This window comes from Plectrocnemia conspersa, unplaced genomic scaffold (assembly GCF_051122295.1).
Source record: "Plectrocnemia conspersa isolate PC_06_02 unplaced genomic scaffold, ASM5112229v1 ptg000014l, whole genome shotgun sequence".
Lineage (NCBI taxonomy): Eukaryota > Metazoa > Arthropoda > Insecta > Trichoptera > Polycentropodidae > Plectrocnemia > Plectrocnemia conspersa.
The window spans coordinates 557,695-574,126 of record NW_028277178.1 but is presented as its reverse complement, the minus strand read 5'-3'; the positions used below and the strand labels follow the sequence as shown (position 1 = coordinate 574,126).

Genomic DNA, 16,432 nt, shown 5'->3' with positions numbered 1-16,432 from the left:
TATCTTCGATTGACTTCTTATCTTGTGCGCTCGCTCTCCGGTCGCGTTCGGTCGATAAAATAGGAATCGCGCCGATTTATTTAGGATAAATCTACCGTTATACAGTTATATTTTCGATCGTCGAGCGGCAATAATCGCCGCTTCAAATTGATCAACTGACATCTCATCCCAAATCTCAAATCTCAAATCGGCTCGACCAGCTAACGTCCTTCATTTTTAAATTTCTACAAAACGCATAAAAGTTTCAATCATTTTAAATCTCATACGAATGACGTGTATGTAAATAGATCGTCCAATTTCGCAATATTGCCTTGTGTTTGTCTATGGATTTAGAAAGTGTAAAGATAATTAATTAAATGTTAACATATAATATAAATCAGTTATGGTTAAATTAATCGCAATTTGTTTTATTCAGGGTTACCATATGAACATTGAGGGCGAAATCAACGAGGTGTCATTGCTATAAAAATATTCTTCAATCAGAATATTAAAGGCGAACTCAATATCATCGGTTGGTTTCAACAAGTAACGCGTATTAAGTTGCATTTCTATTAAAAACATATTCTCAATACCGAATACCCCATATATATAAATCGATTTTTAAATCAATATTTGTTTTTTAGCAATCGATTAATAGTACTTTACTTTCATACCAACACAATAGAATACTGGAATAGGTCGGTGACTTGTTTGAGTGACAAACAATTGTTTAGTGCATTTTTATAAACTTTCAATATATTTCTAAAAAAATTATTTTGTATTCGGTTTAATTTTTGCTGAAAATTTTGCACGTTACATTTCCACAATCACCACACTTTCGTGTCGATGCAGCAGGGCGAAAAGGATCGGGTCTGAAAGGCGTCTCAGTAGGTGCGGACGCTGAATGGAGCCAGTAGATCAGTGGTTTCCGCGTCGACAAAACGTGCACGCGACGCTTTGTTCATCCTAAATTATATCAAATCAATATTATGTTATCGAAACGAAGACATGGTTAGTATTTTGGTTAATGTGTGGTGATGTATCGGTAACGAGACATGTTGTGAAATGTGAGTTGTAGTTAACAAGATACGTCCTTCCGTCGCGTCGCTAAAGTTAATCGTATCAGCCTATATAGTATAATTATAGGTTTTTCCTTAATCAGTCGATACTTTTCGTCATTCGAGAAACTTTTTCAATATTTTATATACAATTTATCAGCACACTCATTAAGAATCGTCGCCATATTATTATAGCTGGTTCTCCGTTCTATTCATTTAATAATAGAGATGATATGTTCTTTTTAAGATCATACTCGAACATTATGCTGTCACACAAATGTGATTTATTCAACAATATCTGCAAATTTTCATTTTTTCACAAACAAAGGTTCTGTTTTTTTTCTTATTTGAATTGTTTCTATGAATTATTTTTTATCTAAGCTTGTTTATCATTCTTTACATGTTGATCGTTCGTTGGTGATGTTAACCTTTCGGAATGAGATTCGACTTCAATATTTATTGACTCTAGGATATTTATTTGTCGAGTTTCATATAACATTTCGCTAAATTGCAAACATAACTTGAGCGGATATGTTTAAACTCGAGTCTAAACAAGTCTAGACATGAAGCAAAGATCTTTATCAATGTGATTAGTAGAATATAATTTATCATTGAATATAATTTCGCAATGTTTCTGCCAGCCATCGAAGGTAGCTTTTACTGTGGAATTTCAGTATATTACTCTTTCTAAACCCAATCAAACATAGAACATTGTATTGCGATGATGAAAATCTTATCTCTATTTATCCATTATTTTCGTTGTTTATTGTTCACATAGAGAAACTAATCACTCTGCGAGTGCTTGTTCAGAGCCGTCATTTCAACCTTTTCAAGGGGGGAGGGGGCAAAACTTGTCCAATCAGTAGTCGGTTTTCTAATATTTCATTAATCCTTTGAGTAGTGAGTTATTATTATTTTATATTGCATTTATAGTAAAGTATAGAATAAATCAGTGATTCTCAACGTTTTATTGCTTTGCTTTATTTTACTACTTTTTTGTACAAGTATGTTTTGATAATTTATTTTAACACTCTTTTCTTCTATTTTCTATTTTCTATTTTCTATAAAAATCATTTGGATTAAATAAAAAAAAATATATTATATTTCTTATTTATTCCGTTATATATGTAAATATATAAGTATCTGGGTTACTTCAAAACAGCGAAAGATCGACTACCTTATATACGGCAATAGCGCTCAAAAGGTTAAGATTCATAGTAATATGACATGCATTTTCTGACCAAATTCAAGGGGGTCCATGTTTAGAATCTATGACAAAAGCAATAAAATTGTGTCGGCGCCATCGCAACGAGAACGCTCTTTAACTTAAATTTGATTAGATATTAAGAGATAAAAAAATGATTTCATACATTTTTCTGACCAAATTCAGGGGGGTGGTGGCAAATGCTTCCACTTGCCGCTCCTTAAATGATATCCCGGGAGCTGTCGAATGAGCTAAAAGGCGCCTGCTGTTGGTTGTTTGAGCAAAAGTAAATCAAATTGTTTTTTGCGTGTCGATGTAGTCTATGGATAGTAAATAGCGTTTTGGTAAGGGCTAAGTTTCGGATCGGCGCTAAGCTCGCAGCGGTACAGGCGCGGGCAGGAGCTTCTCGACTTTCGTCCGCGGAGGATCGGCGGCTCTGGTCGGAGCGTCGGAGCGTCGCGTGCTGCGTTGCCTTCAGCTGCCTTCCGCTGCGTCGCGTTGCGTCGCTCGGCCGCCATGGTGCTGGCGGAGCGCGGCGGGGGCGCAGGCGCCGGGGACGCCCGCAACGGGCGCCGCTCGAGGGGGCCCAGCCCCAACGGGCACGCCTCCCCCGACTCCAGCTCGGACGATGACGGTAGGCGCTCCGCCCTTCCGCCCCATCCCCGCTCCCCCGCTCCCCGCCTCATCGCGCAGACGCCTCACTCTCATTTTGCTTCTCTCTCTGTCCCCGAAACGCAATCATCACACCACAACCACAACCACAATCATCATCGATGTTGAATTAGCAGTACCGTTTCCAGTGGAGAAGATCCGCGTGGGGCGCGACTACCAGGCGGTCTGCCCCGACCTCGAGCCCGTCGACGAGCGCCAGCCGGACCTCATCAACGACCGAGCCCTGTTGGTCTGGTCGCCCACGCTCGACATAGCCGACACCAAGCGTCAGTATCTTCGTCTCTGTCTCCGTCTCTGGCTCTGTCTCTGTCTCTGTCTCCTCTCGCTCATTCCCCTCTCGCTCGCTCGTTACAGTCGACGAGTACATCGCCGTGGCCAAGGAAAAGTACGGCTACAACGGAGAGCAGGCGCTCGGGATGCTCTTCTGGCACAAGCACGACTTGGACAGGGCCGTCTTGGACTTGGCCAACTTCACGCCGTTCCCCGACGAGTGGACGTCCGAAGACAAAGTCCTCTTCGAGCAGGCTTTCTCCTTCCACGGAAAGAGCTTTCATCGAATCAGACAAATGGTGAGATATTTTTCATCGCAAAAAGTAATGGCAAATTGACCTCTTTCAGTTTACTATATTTTTATCAAATAATACTATCATAACATGTTTTTTGGGGTCAACAATAATGAGGTGATCACATTTTTCAGACTTCAATGTGCAATTATAATGAAATAAATCCTTTGATTATTCTTAAAAAAAATTATTTTTATCACATCTGAAATTTTGCATTTATTTGTCCGTTTTTATCAACTTATGTAGTCAAAATTCTTTTAAAAATAATCCAAACTCCATATTTAATATTAAATTAATATTGATTCAAATGTTTCAATTTTTACGTTGAAATTTTATTTTATTATAATTGCGCACTTAATAATTCTGAGGCTGAACAATCCAAATGTTGATGTATTTTTTTTTATATGATCTTAAAAATACAAATAGATTCGTTGAGAGTTATTCATGGGGTGTTCACTGTTCTGACCAACGCTCCCGAGCACCTAACCTGTTCTACAGTTTAGGTGCAAGTGAGATATTTAATACAATATTTCTAAAATTATTATATTTTAATTTGACCGTCTGCTATTTTTACTCTCACCATTTGATATTTATTCTGATATTTGACCCGGTCACAGCACTTTTTTAAAAATTATTCTAAAACGTCTGGCACAGACCCACCATTTCCTATGCAGAAGTATGTAAAACATTAAAAATATTCGTACAAATTTCATTTTTAACATAAAAATATTTTCTGAGCAGAATTTTCAGATGGGAATTCACAAACTACATATTTCCCAGTTAACTCATGCATGACTGGGAAGGGGTTAATAAAATTCTGAACGAGATTTGATTTAAATTCTGACTATTTAATTTGCTCCCATTACATTATTAGTAATTCAAATAAAATTCTTGAATAATAGTTGTTTTTTCAATAGTGGTAATATATTTCTTTTAGTGCGTTAATTCTGCTAAAAATTGACTAGATCGCAGATTGTATTATTCTTTCTTTCCTGCTTAAGAAAAAAATAGTGAGCACTCTCTGTTATAATCAGAATTATATTAGATTCCCTTTTTGATTGATTTTTATATTCTCATCCACACCGCTGTATCGTATTTCTCATTTTTTTCTTGATCAATACTAACTGGAGAATTTTAACGATTTAATTGCAAATTTTATGTTCTCATACAAACATTAGCCATGACCCTGCATTGACCTATACTAGAGAAAAACATGATAACGATTGTTTTCTAAAAAGGTGTAAGGTGGGAAAATTTTTATTATCTTCGTTAATTTTCCTCAAATTATTCGATAGATGCTTTAGCATTAATGAAATAATATTATTTTTAATTTTCTTTAGTGTTCAATTCACTATATATTATAATAAATATCAGCTATAAAAAGGTACCGCTTAGGAATGGGAAGCTTAAACTTTCCGTATAAAAAAATCTTTTTACTGCTGTGTATAAAACAAGATTTATTATTATTTTGGATATTTGGAAATATTTGCCTTTACTTTTTGATTTATGTGTTTTGTATGTGTCGTTATCGAGGGCCGCGTTTTACAGCTTCCTGACAAATCGATCGCGTCGCTCGTCAAATACTATTACTCTTGGAAAAAGTCGAGAGCTCGCAGCTCGCAGATGGACCGCACGGCGACGGCGCCAAAGCGAGACGGCTCACCCGACCGTACCTCCGACAGGGCGTCCGACGACCGAGAGTCCGACGCCGACGAAAAGGTTGGTCACACGATAAGCGGAGCCTCCGTTAGACGTAGCGCACTTAGACGTAGTTATCTCGAACCGAACCACTCATTGCGCCGTCTCTATTACATGTCCGAAGAAGAAATTTCAAATTAAATATGTGACTTTAGTTTGATTTTCTTCTTTTCCGTTGCAGATGTGGTACCAGGAGATCTATAAACGAAAAAGTGATAAACACAAAATGCAATAGCGCGATTCGGGGACGGCGGCGCACTGTGTGGTTTCGCGCGTTGACTTTTAAAATAAGACTCTTCGAAGAGCGCCGACGAATGCTCTCGTCAAAAATGACGGGCTCGCTGAGCTGATTATGTAACATAGATCGCCGACGATTCACATTTATCATAAGAACGACGGTTCTCTTTTTATTAACTCTAAATGTACATTTTTATATCTAAAATCTTCGAATTCGTTCTGACATTATTGATCATATGAGTATTACGCTATGTAACAAATTTTTGTCGGTGGGTCCGATTCGACTTCGTAGTAATAATTAAATATTTTCTGAAAATTATTTACATCGTATGTATATGATGCCACTATTGAACGTGTATATCTCTCGACTCGCAACACTGATAAAATTTATCATCTCAATATTGACGAAAGAGATGACTTCATACTGATTCGGCATTCCAGAGTATAATTTTGATACACTAATATCAAAATTGATAGTTATTGTTAATATAAAGAAATCTTTTTCGTCGATTAGAATAATATGATAAATCACGAGTTACTCACTTTGTGTATATACATTCAATATTGTCATCGATGCTCTTTTTATGTATATATATATATATGTATTCATATTTATCAAAATAAGTCATTTGTATAATTTTTATAATATTGTGTGAAAAATTCTCAGAAAATATTTTTTTATATTTGCTATTATTTTATTATCGGTTAAGCGATGTAGTACTAAATGTGCACAACGGACTGACAAATCTATAGATGCTGAAAAATAATATTTTTGAAGAAACAACAACTTGTTACATGGTGCGGTATATTTCTAGCATTTTTTTTTCAATATTTTATGTGATATCTTTTAAAAGATGGCTGTAGTTATTAATTATAAATAAGTCCTAATATATTTCATAGGTTTACTGTATTTTATTAATGACAATTAAAAAAAAATGTTAATTAATAAAGAAAAAAGAATACGTTCGATCCTTTAATTTTATATACATTACGTTCTACGGTAGAGCCTTGTCATTCTCAGGGTTTCTGTAACTGTGTTTTTGAAATGAATTTAATCAACAGTGGTATACGTTTATTGTGTATGTAGAAGTGCGAAGGATGTAGGAGTGTTGAATATTATCCGAAGAGATAGGATCTGTTGTATATATTATACAGCAGCGTTATGTTCGTTTAAAAACTATGTTAGAACTTGACTGTAATAAATTCTCTTTCGATATTTTTTAGCATTGCATATTTTTTTGGTCCTTATCCCTTAAAACAGTCCACATTTACATATAACATTAACCGCTTCCCTGTCACCAAATTCCGGCGCTATCGTGTGTATACGTTAAATTTGAATAACCATCTTATCTTTTTGTATGGAAATTAATGTAACGATTAATTAAATTCACGTAAAAATAATTATTTATATTATACGACCGTTTATGTAGCGTCGAAGATAATAAGAAATTATAAAATAATATTTTCAGAAAAAAAAAACTGCCGTTGCATCACATATAAGTTTCGAAGCCGTAAAATAAAAAATATTTTTTTCAATGATTTGTCGATATACACAGAAAATTGCTGTTGTATCATAGATAATAAGACTCGAAGAAGCTATAAAATAAATTATTTTTTCAATGATTTGTGTCTTCAATATACACAGAAAAACCTTTAAAAATATCCCTTTTTACACGTCCATTCCAAACGATCAATTGGGTAAGCAATCAATCGTCAAAAAATATTTCAAAGGTGAATTCAAGTTAACGGAATATTAGAAAGGGAAAGGCAAGTTCGTGACGAGAGATACGGATATAATTAATAGCATAGTTTAATGTTTATTCTTTAAGTAAGATGGTAAATCAAAATTTCTCAATAAGAATTAAGCACAAATGGTCCTGATCTTCGATTACTTACGAGCGCTTGTAATTGTTAAGTGAAAGCTGGAATATTATTTATATACTTTAAAGCAATTTGAGGAGTCAATTGAATAATTATGTCTTGTATTTATTTGGTCAGTATTGAATCAACTTTTAGTCAATATTTAAATTTAATTTTCTAGATACTTGATGTTTACGTAGTTCTTATTCAAGTGGTTTAGAAACGATTGATTTTTTATTCAGCAAAATTTTCATTTCAGATTGCTTTAACTACAATTTAATATTCGCTTATATAGTTATGAAATTAGAAAAGAATAATTTTTAAATATGCGATGTATGCTTGAGCTTTACTTTCGATTTTTAGAATGTGAGTGTCGAGGTTCTACTTTGCACATTTATATAAGAATTTATTTTCGGTTATCTTTGGAATGCACCGCTTTCTCCTCTTATGACAATCTCCCGATTCTCGGATAGCAATGTCGTCGATCATGCATCGGAGTCGCCTCCCGTTTTATTTTGCTTCTTCGCGGTTCACTTACTTCTTCTTCTCCTTCCGTTTTTGTCCCCCGAGAGTTTGGGATACATATGTGTTATATGTATAAAAATTTTGTGATTGATTTGGTTACGGGTAGCAGAAGTGGACGGTACATCGTGGCATTAGACGCGGGTCAGGCTCGCCCACTCCTAGTTTGCAGAGTTCCCGGCTCGGGGCGACCGAAGCCTCTCAACCCACCGGGGCTCAGGTGGGTCTAGACTCGTACCGCTGTCATGTTTGCGTATATATCCATCTTATAGATGTTCTATATGTGTTTTTTATTATTATTTTTTTCTATTAAATTCATTTTTAAATTGACTTCGAAATGTGGAAAATTACGTTGCGTGTATGTGAGTTTATTTATTAACGGTAGCAGATTTGTTTCGTTTTTTTATTGAAGTTACGAAGGTGCGATGTATGATCGGATTATGATGCGTGAAGAATTTCTGTTTGTTATATAGTAGAAGTATCAAAATACATTTTTTTATGATTTGTAGTGACGTTTACGAAAGGAGTAGTGCGATTTTTAAATCACTTCTTGAGACAACTTGCTATTTTGTTATTCTATTACATAGATCTTCTGAATAAATCAGAATTTTATTACTTAATTTATTATTAAACTTCTTCGAACAGGGTTTGGTTTGTTGAAATTTGTATTTATTGTTTCTTTTTCTTTCAAATATCTACTCATTTAATTGTAGGCTTTTTCCGAAAGTATTAATACATTTTAAAATGCTACAACTAAGTTTAATTATTATTATTACAAAAAAATTGCTTTCAATTTTAATACATACTGTCTGATTGATCAACGGTAACATTACAATTTTATGTGTTGTTTTTTTTATCAAAGGCTTACTGAATATTATGGAAATTTATTCAGTAAGCCGTTAAAAACGCAATGTCTACAATAACTACAATTAATAAAAAATAGTTTTTATTAAAACTCAAATAACCGTTGGGGCATATGGAATTTTATTGCGTAAGCATGCTGCTGGGCACCGGTGCACACCATGGCGCAACTTCTGTGCCAGATTTAATTTTTGCAGCAGATTCAAATTTGTATTTATAAAAATATCCAGTTTTTTAAAGTGTCATAATAGTTTATATTTAATATAATAGATGTCATTCATTTCTAGACTTGTGTGTCAGAATACATACGTGCGAGTATTGATTTTTACTCAGTTGTAACGCATTGGGCTAACGCCCGTGTTGAATATTGCAACAGATGAATAAAAAATAATTCAATTATTACATAAAAATTTAACGACTAGGAATCAGTGTTAACCCTTTTATGTAAAATATTATAGATTTGCCTTTTTTAAAATAATATTATATATTTATAAATTTAGTTTTAGTATTAGTACTCCAAATTAGGTGTAATATGATATTTGAAGCAATAGAATAAGAACAAAATATTTATTTTCAGAAAAAAGATAAATACAAGTAAAAAATCGTATTTCTGTTGTTTTAACAAGACGAAAAATTCCAGTACATATGTATTAATTTATTTTGAGAAATTTCTCGACATTTTTTCAGCCCTCTCTAACTAAAAAGGTTAATATATATATTATTAAAAATAATATTACGATTTATTTTCAATATCAAGTTTTTTGACATTAAACGATGCTATATATAACTCATTGGTGATGTTATAAATGACGTAAAAGTGCGTCAGCGGCCTGTCACATGTTAATTATTTTATCAATAAGAATCTGAAATATATTATATCTAAATATATTCAATTAAAATAGAGCCTACAATTTTTTAATTTTTTTTTATATATTTACTTCAATTGCAGGCTTTTTCTGGCAATTTTCAAATAAATATATGCAAGAAAATTCTAATAATAATTATTATTATTACTACAATGTTCAATCAAATATATTTTGAATTATTGAATCGCTTAAAAAATAATTAATAAAACTTTGAAAATAGTTCTTAGTATAAATATTATTACAATTTATATTTTTATTTTATGAATATAATATTCATATTTTAATAGTTGATGGAAAAATAATGAATTATTTTTTTAAATTATTGAATAGCTTTAAAAATATAATTACAGCATTGAAATTATGTAAATACTATGCAATTTAATTGAAAAAAATAAATAAAAATAATATAATTTTATTAGTATTATAAATATAAAAATAGTTTGATTTTTTTAAAAATCTAATAAAAAACATGTCTTCAATTGAAATAAAAAGGTTCCTGACAATAATTTTTAAAATAACGCAAAAATGCGTCAGCGGCCTGTAATGTGTTATTTATTTTATTTGACATATCTAAAAATAATCAATTAGAAAGTTAAATTTTTTTTTTAAATATTACTGGTAATATTCAGATAAATATATGCAAGAGAATTATAATAATAATAATATTAATTAATATTATTTTTATTACACCGTTTTCGTATTTAATATTTGAATTCATATAAATAAGAATTTACATGATTTTTCAAAACTTCAATCAAATATGTTTTGAATTATTGAATCGCTTAAAAAATAAATAATAAAACATTGAAAATAGTTCTTAGAATGAAATTTTCATTTATTTTATAAATATAATTTTCATATTTTTAATTATTGAATCACTTTAAAAATATAATTAGAGCATTGACGTTATTTAAATATTATTATGCAATTTAATTGAAATATATATTAAGAGAAATATATTTTTATTAGTATTATAAATTAAAAAAATAGTTTGATTATTTAAAATCAAATACAAAACATGCCTTCAATTCAATGAGTAAAAAATATAATCCTCATAAATTAAAATAATAATTTATTAGTGAATGATTTATTTATTTTTTTCGATGAATTTGATAAATTTCTTATGATTTCAACAAACACCTTTTCGACTATATTATGGGTAATCTGAGAAGCAGCAGAATGACGTTGTCAGATTCCTTATATTATTTAATTTTTATCTGATTGTAAAAGGAGATGAATCGTATATTTGAGACGAACCATATATATGAATGTAAAGTGATTTTTGAAAAAATTATGTCTTGCCTTGAATTTTCGCACGGATTATTTTTATAAACTGATCTAAGTTTTATTTTTTTTTATATATTTTTTTTTAACTATAAAGTCGAGGTAACAATTTTACTATCATAGGTGGGCGAAGGCAGCGGAGAGGGTTGGTGTACTGCGTGTGGCATTCTTTGCAACAAAATGCTGTCCCACAATGCACATAAATTGTGTACCGCCTGCCACGCACACGCCAGGTGTGTAAAAACAAACTGCCAATTTCACATTTATAATTTTATATATGATATATACTTTAAATTCCGTATAATATATATAATAGCCTAGATTTCTTTTGTAGAAATTGTAGTTTATTTTTTATATATATTTATTTTTCTCACACACTCGTTATGTTAATAGTGACATATTATATCTATTCTGTAATATATGAAAACAGGCGTACTGGCAGTCTCCGGCCGGTGTGCGGGCCGGTGTCGCGACGCGGTGGACCCAAACAGGCTCGCTTTAAGCACAAATTGCCGCGCGGCATTTATATCAACCACGACGACCTGGTAGCGATGGCTACCGAATCGTTGTCGCCGTCGCAACCCGGCGTACCGCCGCCGACCGATGGAAATAACGTCAACAACAACGGCGCTATGCTAGGCCTCTCGACCAGTCGTCAGCCTCTCAATCAGGGCGATTTCATGCTAAAGGCCATGGATAGGGAGATTGTTTCGCTAAAAAGACAAGTAAGCCCTTTCACTACTAAGGGCTATGGGGCCGGTTCTGTTGTTTTGCTTACCTTATCGTCAGTCCACACGCAGTACACTGAAATCGTCGACGGCGGGGTTGTCATCTCAAGGATTATTCTTTGATACTTCTACTTACTGTCTGCATTTTTTTTAACCGGCTCTCTTGCCCTTAGATTCTGTTTTTTTTTTGTGTGTATATATGTGTTTATAGCTAAAAATGTATGCTAGTATCTTGACTGTGTGACGAGTATGATTTAGTGCATGTATATGCTATATGTTTGAAATCGGATATCGTTGCAAAAAGTTCCGTGAATTAAAATCTTTGTACACAAATCTGGCGTAGATGGTTACTGGAATCTATGTCTGGGTTGAATCACCACTCTCAATACATATTATGTTTATATAATACTAATAACTACTAACCTGTATCATATTTATTATCCTAACATATTGGTTAACTTCCAATCTCTTAAGTTTAATTTATTTCAGATAGATTTGAAGATTTAATAACAGTTGGGGGAGATGAGTGCCAAAATAATTGTGCCAAAAAAAATTTTAACCCGATAAGTTAAATTGAAGTATGTGTTGGATTTTTTTAATCTTATGGATAATTACTGAAATTGGCTTTGAATTACTAAAGTCGATTTAAATTTACAAATAAGATCTCTTTTTTGCACATTTATAGATTAACACTGCTTTGTGATTACGTCTTATGTAAAAGACTGATGAGTAGTTTTGTAAATACTTTGCCGCATCAAATGAAACCTTTCTTTGTTATTTATCACCTGTTCTTTTGTCATTTTTAGGTACAAACGAACAAGCAGCAAATCAGTGCCCTCAAAAGGAAAAATTCCGAGAGTATAGACGAGTTGAGAACCGGAGAAGTACCTTCCAAGATAAACTCCAGATGGACCCCCGACGAGCTTCTATTGGCTGTGCAAGGAGTTCGTAAATATGGTTAGTTTTTATTCAACCAAAACTTTCGAGGAATGTCAAATGTATATGTACCTTACTTTTCCATCTTCTGTTCAATAGTTAATCATTACCTTTCTGTGATGTACACTGAGTGTACATATCTTATTGTATTGATATATATCATTTATTGCACTTGAAAGTTAAAACAATATATGAATTGTCGATGCATTGTTTCATAGGTAAAGATTTCCAAGCGATAGCCGAAATGATCAGCACTAAGACTGAAGCGCACATGAAGACGTTCTGGGCCAGCTACAGACGCCGATATAATCTTGATACAGTCTTACGTGAGTACGAAATGGAGAGGGGAGGCGGTCCGTCTTCATCGGTTGCTCTGCCGAGTTCTCCTTCGGCCGACAATGCAGTCAATCCAGATGCTAAAAATGGTAATTTAGCTATATTTTTAATATTGCATTATCAATATTTGTCTTACTTTATTCAACTTTTTTGTTAGGCGTCAACGGCGATGATACAAATGAAGTCGGCGGTAGTTCAACTGGAGCCGCCGGAGGTGCTATTGGAAGGAGTAACTCGCCGATTGTTATTAAAGATGATAAGGTATATACCGTCTTTTTCCGAAAATAAGACACTGTCTTACTTTCTTTTTTGGTCTGAAATATGAGCTAGGTCTTATTATCGGGGGAGGGCTTACTTTTCACGTACAATAAGTAAATTTATATATTTTCGGTTAATATTTATTTTTATATAGGAATTTTACATTTATTTCAAATTTATTCAAATACAGTCATTTCATTTTTTTTTGGAACATAGTCATAACTAATCAAATTCTGAATTCCATCTTGAATTTCAATAGCCACATGTTGGCGTTCATTTTATTTTAACTAGGGCTTATTTTCGGGAGAGGGCATATATTCCAAAAACTCCTGAAAATCACGCTAGGGCTTATTTTTGGAGGATGTCTTATTTTCGGAAAAAGACGGTATAACTACAATTACATAATAATTTTTATCACTTGTAATGTAATAATATTCGTCAAATGCCAATACCTAGATAACGAACAAATAATTAATAATGGCAATTTTAAGCTTTTTGATTTTTTTAGGAATAGTTTAATTTATTGCTTTTAATAGCAATTTTTAAATAATTTGGTAAAATCTTGAGAATTTTTATTTTTATTGCTTATCTGGAATGCCTTTGTGTAATGTTTTAAGAACGGAGGATGCAAAATATATTTGTAATTTGGACTTACGATAGCAAAATATAATTTGTTATAAGTAATAATTGAGTTATGTAAAATCTTTTGAGGATAATGACGATTCAGACCTCGCAGACCACTAAACTCAAAATGTTGAATTTCGCGCAACACAATCGCGCTTTTTTTCATTAAAGTAACATTCTAAATATAAAATGGTACTTGTTTTGCCGTGAGGGAGGCTTAGTGCTCGCCCACTTATTGCCGCTACAGCCAATTTTTCATACTGGACTTTTATGACCGATGCGCTAGAGTTTAAACATGCTGCAATCTGTCATCTAAACAAGTTTGAAACAGCCATTTAATATTTTAAACAAGCGTGAAATTTGGTAAGTTTATTAATGATTGCATTGCTAATACTGGATAATTGCATCAGTAATATGCGATTTAATTCGGTGAAAATTCAAAAAGTTTTTTTAGAATGTAATAAAACATTTTAATAAACAGAACCTAGTAAAAAGGTGTTGTTTTCAGAAAGTTAATTGTGTTGTCAAACTGTCATCTGAAGATCAAATGAATCTGACCAAAGAAGGGATGATGCTAATGAAAATTAATAATTTTTGAGGAAAATATAATTTAGCACCGTCTTGGTTGCCACCATTCCATTTTCATTTCCACCTCCATTCTCCCCTTTAGTGAAAGCTAATTTCAATAATTACAAAGGATAGTTCAAACCATATTATTTGATGTGAGGCCATTAGTATTTTTTTCTAGATGAGTTACAAAGCTTATGAAGTAAAGGTTTTTGTGGTAATTGCTGACTCTCCAAAGTAAATTTTTATGTATCGTTTTATACTAATTTTTTATGTTTATTATTATAAAGGCTAAATATAATATTATTATTCTCATGTAGCTTTTTATAATAAATAAAATGGTTCATTATTTAGTATCGGATTAATAGTTTTATAATAGAATGATTAATAATCTAATTTCTTGTTAATCTTATTACAGATGGAAGTCGACAGTGAAGGATGCGCTCTCGGCTCGATAGCCGAACAAGGCGGCGCTCCGACCACTCCGTCCAAACCGACCGCCAAAACGGCAAAATGATTCTTCGCTCAAAACAGTTGCGCGATCTAGTGGAACTCTACACTCGAGATTCGTTTTAAAACATTGCAATAAATTTACGTTACTTTGTATTGGACTAGCTTGAAAAATAGTTTATTCGCACTACCGATTCCGTTAAAAAGGAGATTATCGAATTACATAGAATTACTACTGGAAAATTATATATTATATATTCTAGCACGTAAGAATATTGAGTAGTTATTCGATTATCGTCACTGTGTGAAAATTGTATTCCGATCAGTCTGTAGATAACGAGATGGCGATGCTGAAAATGTTGATGCGAACAAAATGTTGATCGTTCTTGACTGATATCAATCTTAGTATATATGATTTTTTAATTTATAAAAATTGGCTATTTTTTATTAGGTATTGTAATATCTAGTCTTCAAAGGTTCTTGACTAAATTTTTATACTTTGTTTCTACGTTTTTAGATTACAAGCGATACTTTTTTAGTTTGATATTGTAAATGTACATTCCGACGATAATTCTGTAATAAGATCGGTTCAATTCTATTTGTGTGTCTCAATGAATTTTTTTATGTGTGCATTTACACGTTTACAATATTATGGATTTCATTATTAGATGTAACTATTAAAACGACTTTTATTAGAGTAAAGTACAATAATGCCTCAGTTTTGCCTTTTCGAACATTCTAGTCACATGACTTGAAAATGTAATAAGGAAAGAGGGTTATATTTTAACTTAAAAATATTTCCACCCATATTGTGCATTTTATTATTTAATTTACATACATACAAATAACAGTCATTTTTTTTTTATTTATATATATATATATATATATATATATATATATATATATATATATATATATATATATTTTTTTTTTGTCAGCTCATTTATATCTATTCAATCGTTTTATAGTCATATATAAAATATGATATGTTAATGAGTTTGAATTTAATTTAATTATTGAAAATGTGGCAAATGATTTTTTAAATTATAAGTTTAGTGATTGTGTATATATATATATATTTACTATTTATACAATTAGATCAATTGATTCGACTTGTAAATAATTTGAAGATTATTTATTACTTTTTGTCACTGCAGTCCTTAGCGTGCTAAAATGCCACTGTTCACGAATAAAGCATATTGAACGTGTACCAGCAATTTATCAATGTGTGCGTCTAAAATATATATATTTTTATTAGTAAAATTTTATCGTTAATTTTTTGCTTTTTTAAAAAAAATTTATTTGTAATCACTGTCACTATATTGTTATTTCATGTATTTATTTTGTAACTTGGGTAATAAATAAACTTATGATAATTATAAAAACTTTTTTTAATATATCCTTTTACTGCTTTAACATTTTTCTGAATTGTCTTGCATTATGTATCAATTGAACAAAGGCGCTATATTGAAAAACTTTTACATTTATCACTGTAGTCTAAATTTCTATTACTGTTTGTCACCACTAAACAATGTATTGTACTCCTCGAAACGTTCCAGTTTAGAAACCGTGGCATTGTATCTCTCAACAAATAGCTATTATTATTCATTCGCATAAAATAATTCGTTTATTTTTATTCATTTATAATTTTTTATTAAATATAACCTAACAGGCGTATGTCCAATGCGTTACAACGGGATAAATCTGTACCAACTGAGTAAGTCAATCA

The 16,432-nt window shown here is 32.0% G+C and overlaps 1 protein-coding gene across 8 annotated transcripts; it reads left to right on the top strand.

Moving 5' to 3' along the window:
- Positions 1-2,625: 2,625 nt before the first annotated feature.
- Positions 2,626-15,386, top strand: LOC148225906 (REST corepressor-like). Of its 8 annotated transcripts, none has more exons than XM_088204596.1 (11): positions 2,626-2,875; positions 3,042-3,179; positions 3,268-3,482; positions 5,025-5,195; positions 7,906-8,013; positions 10,928-11,037; positions 11,235-11,529; positions 12,339-12,489; positions 12,687-12,893; positions 12,962-13,065; positions 14,672-15,386. In XM_088204596.1, exons 1-11 carry the CDS (start codon positions 2,758-2,760, stop codon positions 14,768-14,770), a joined length of 1,716 nt encoding a protein of 571 aa, XP_088060722.1. In that variant the 5' UTR covers positions 2,626-2,757; the 3' UTR covers positions 14,771-15,386. The 8 variants fall into 8 exon arrangements, with proteins under 8 accessions (XP_088060722.1, XP_088060721.1, XP_088060720.1 ...); XM_088204595.1 differs by having other exon boundaries at positions 3,030-3,179; XM_088204594.1 differs by having other exon boundaries at positions 3,027-3,179.
- Positions 15,387-16,432: the final 1,046 nt, after the last annotated feature.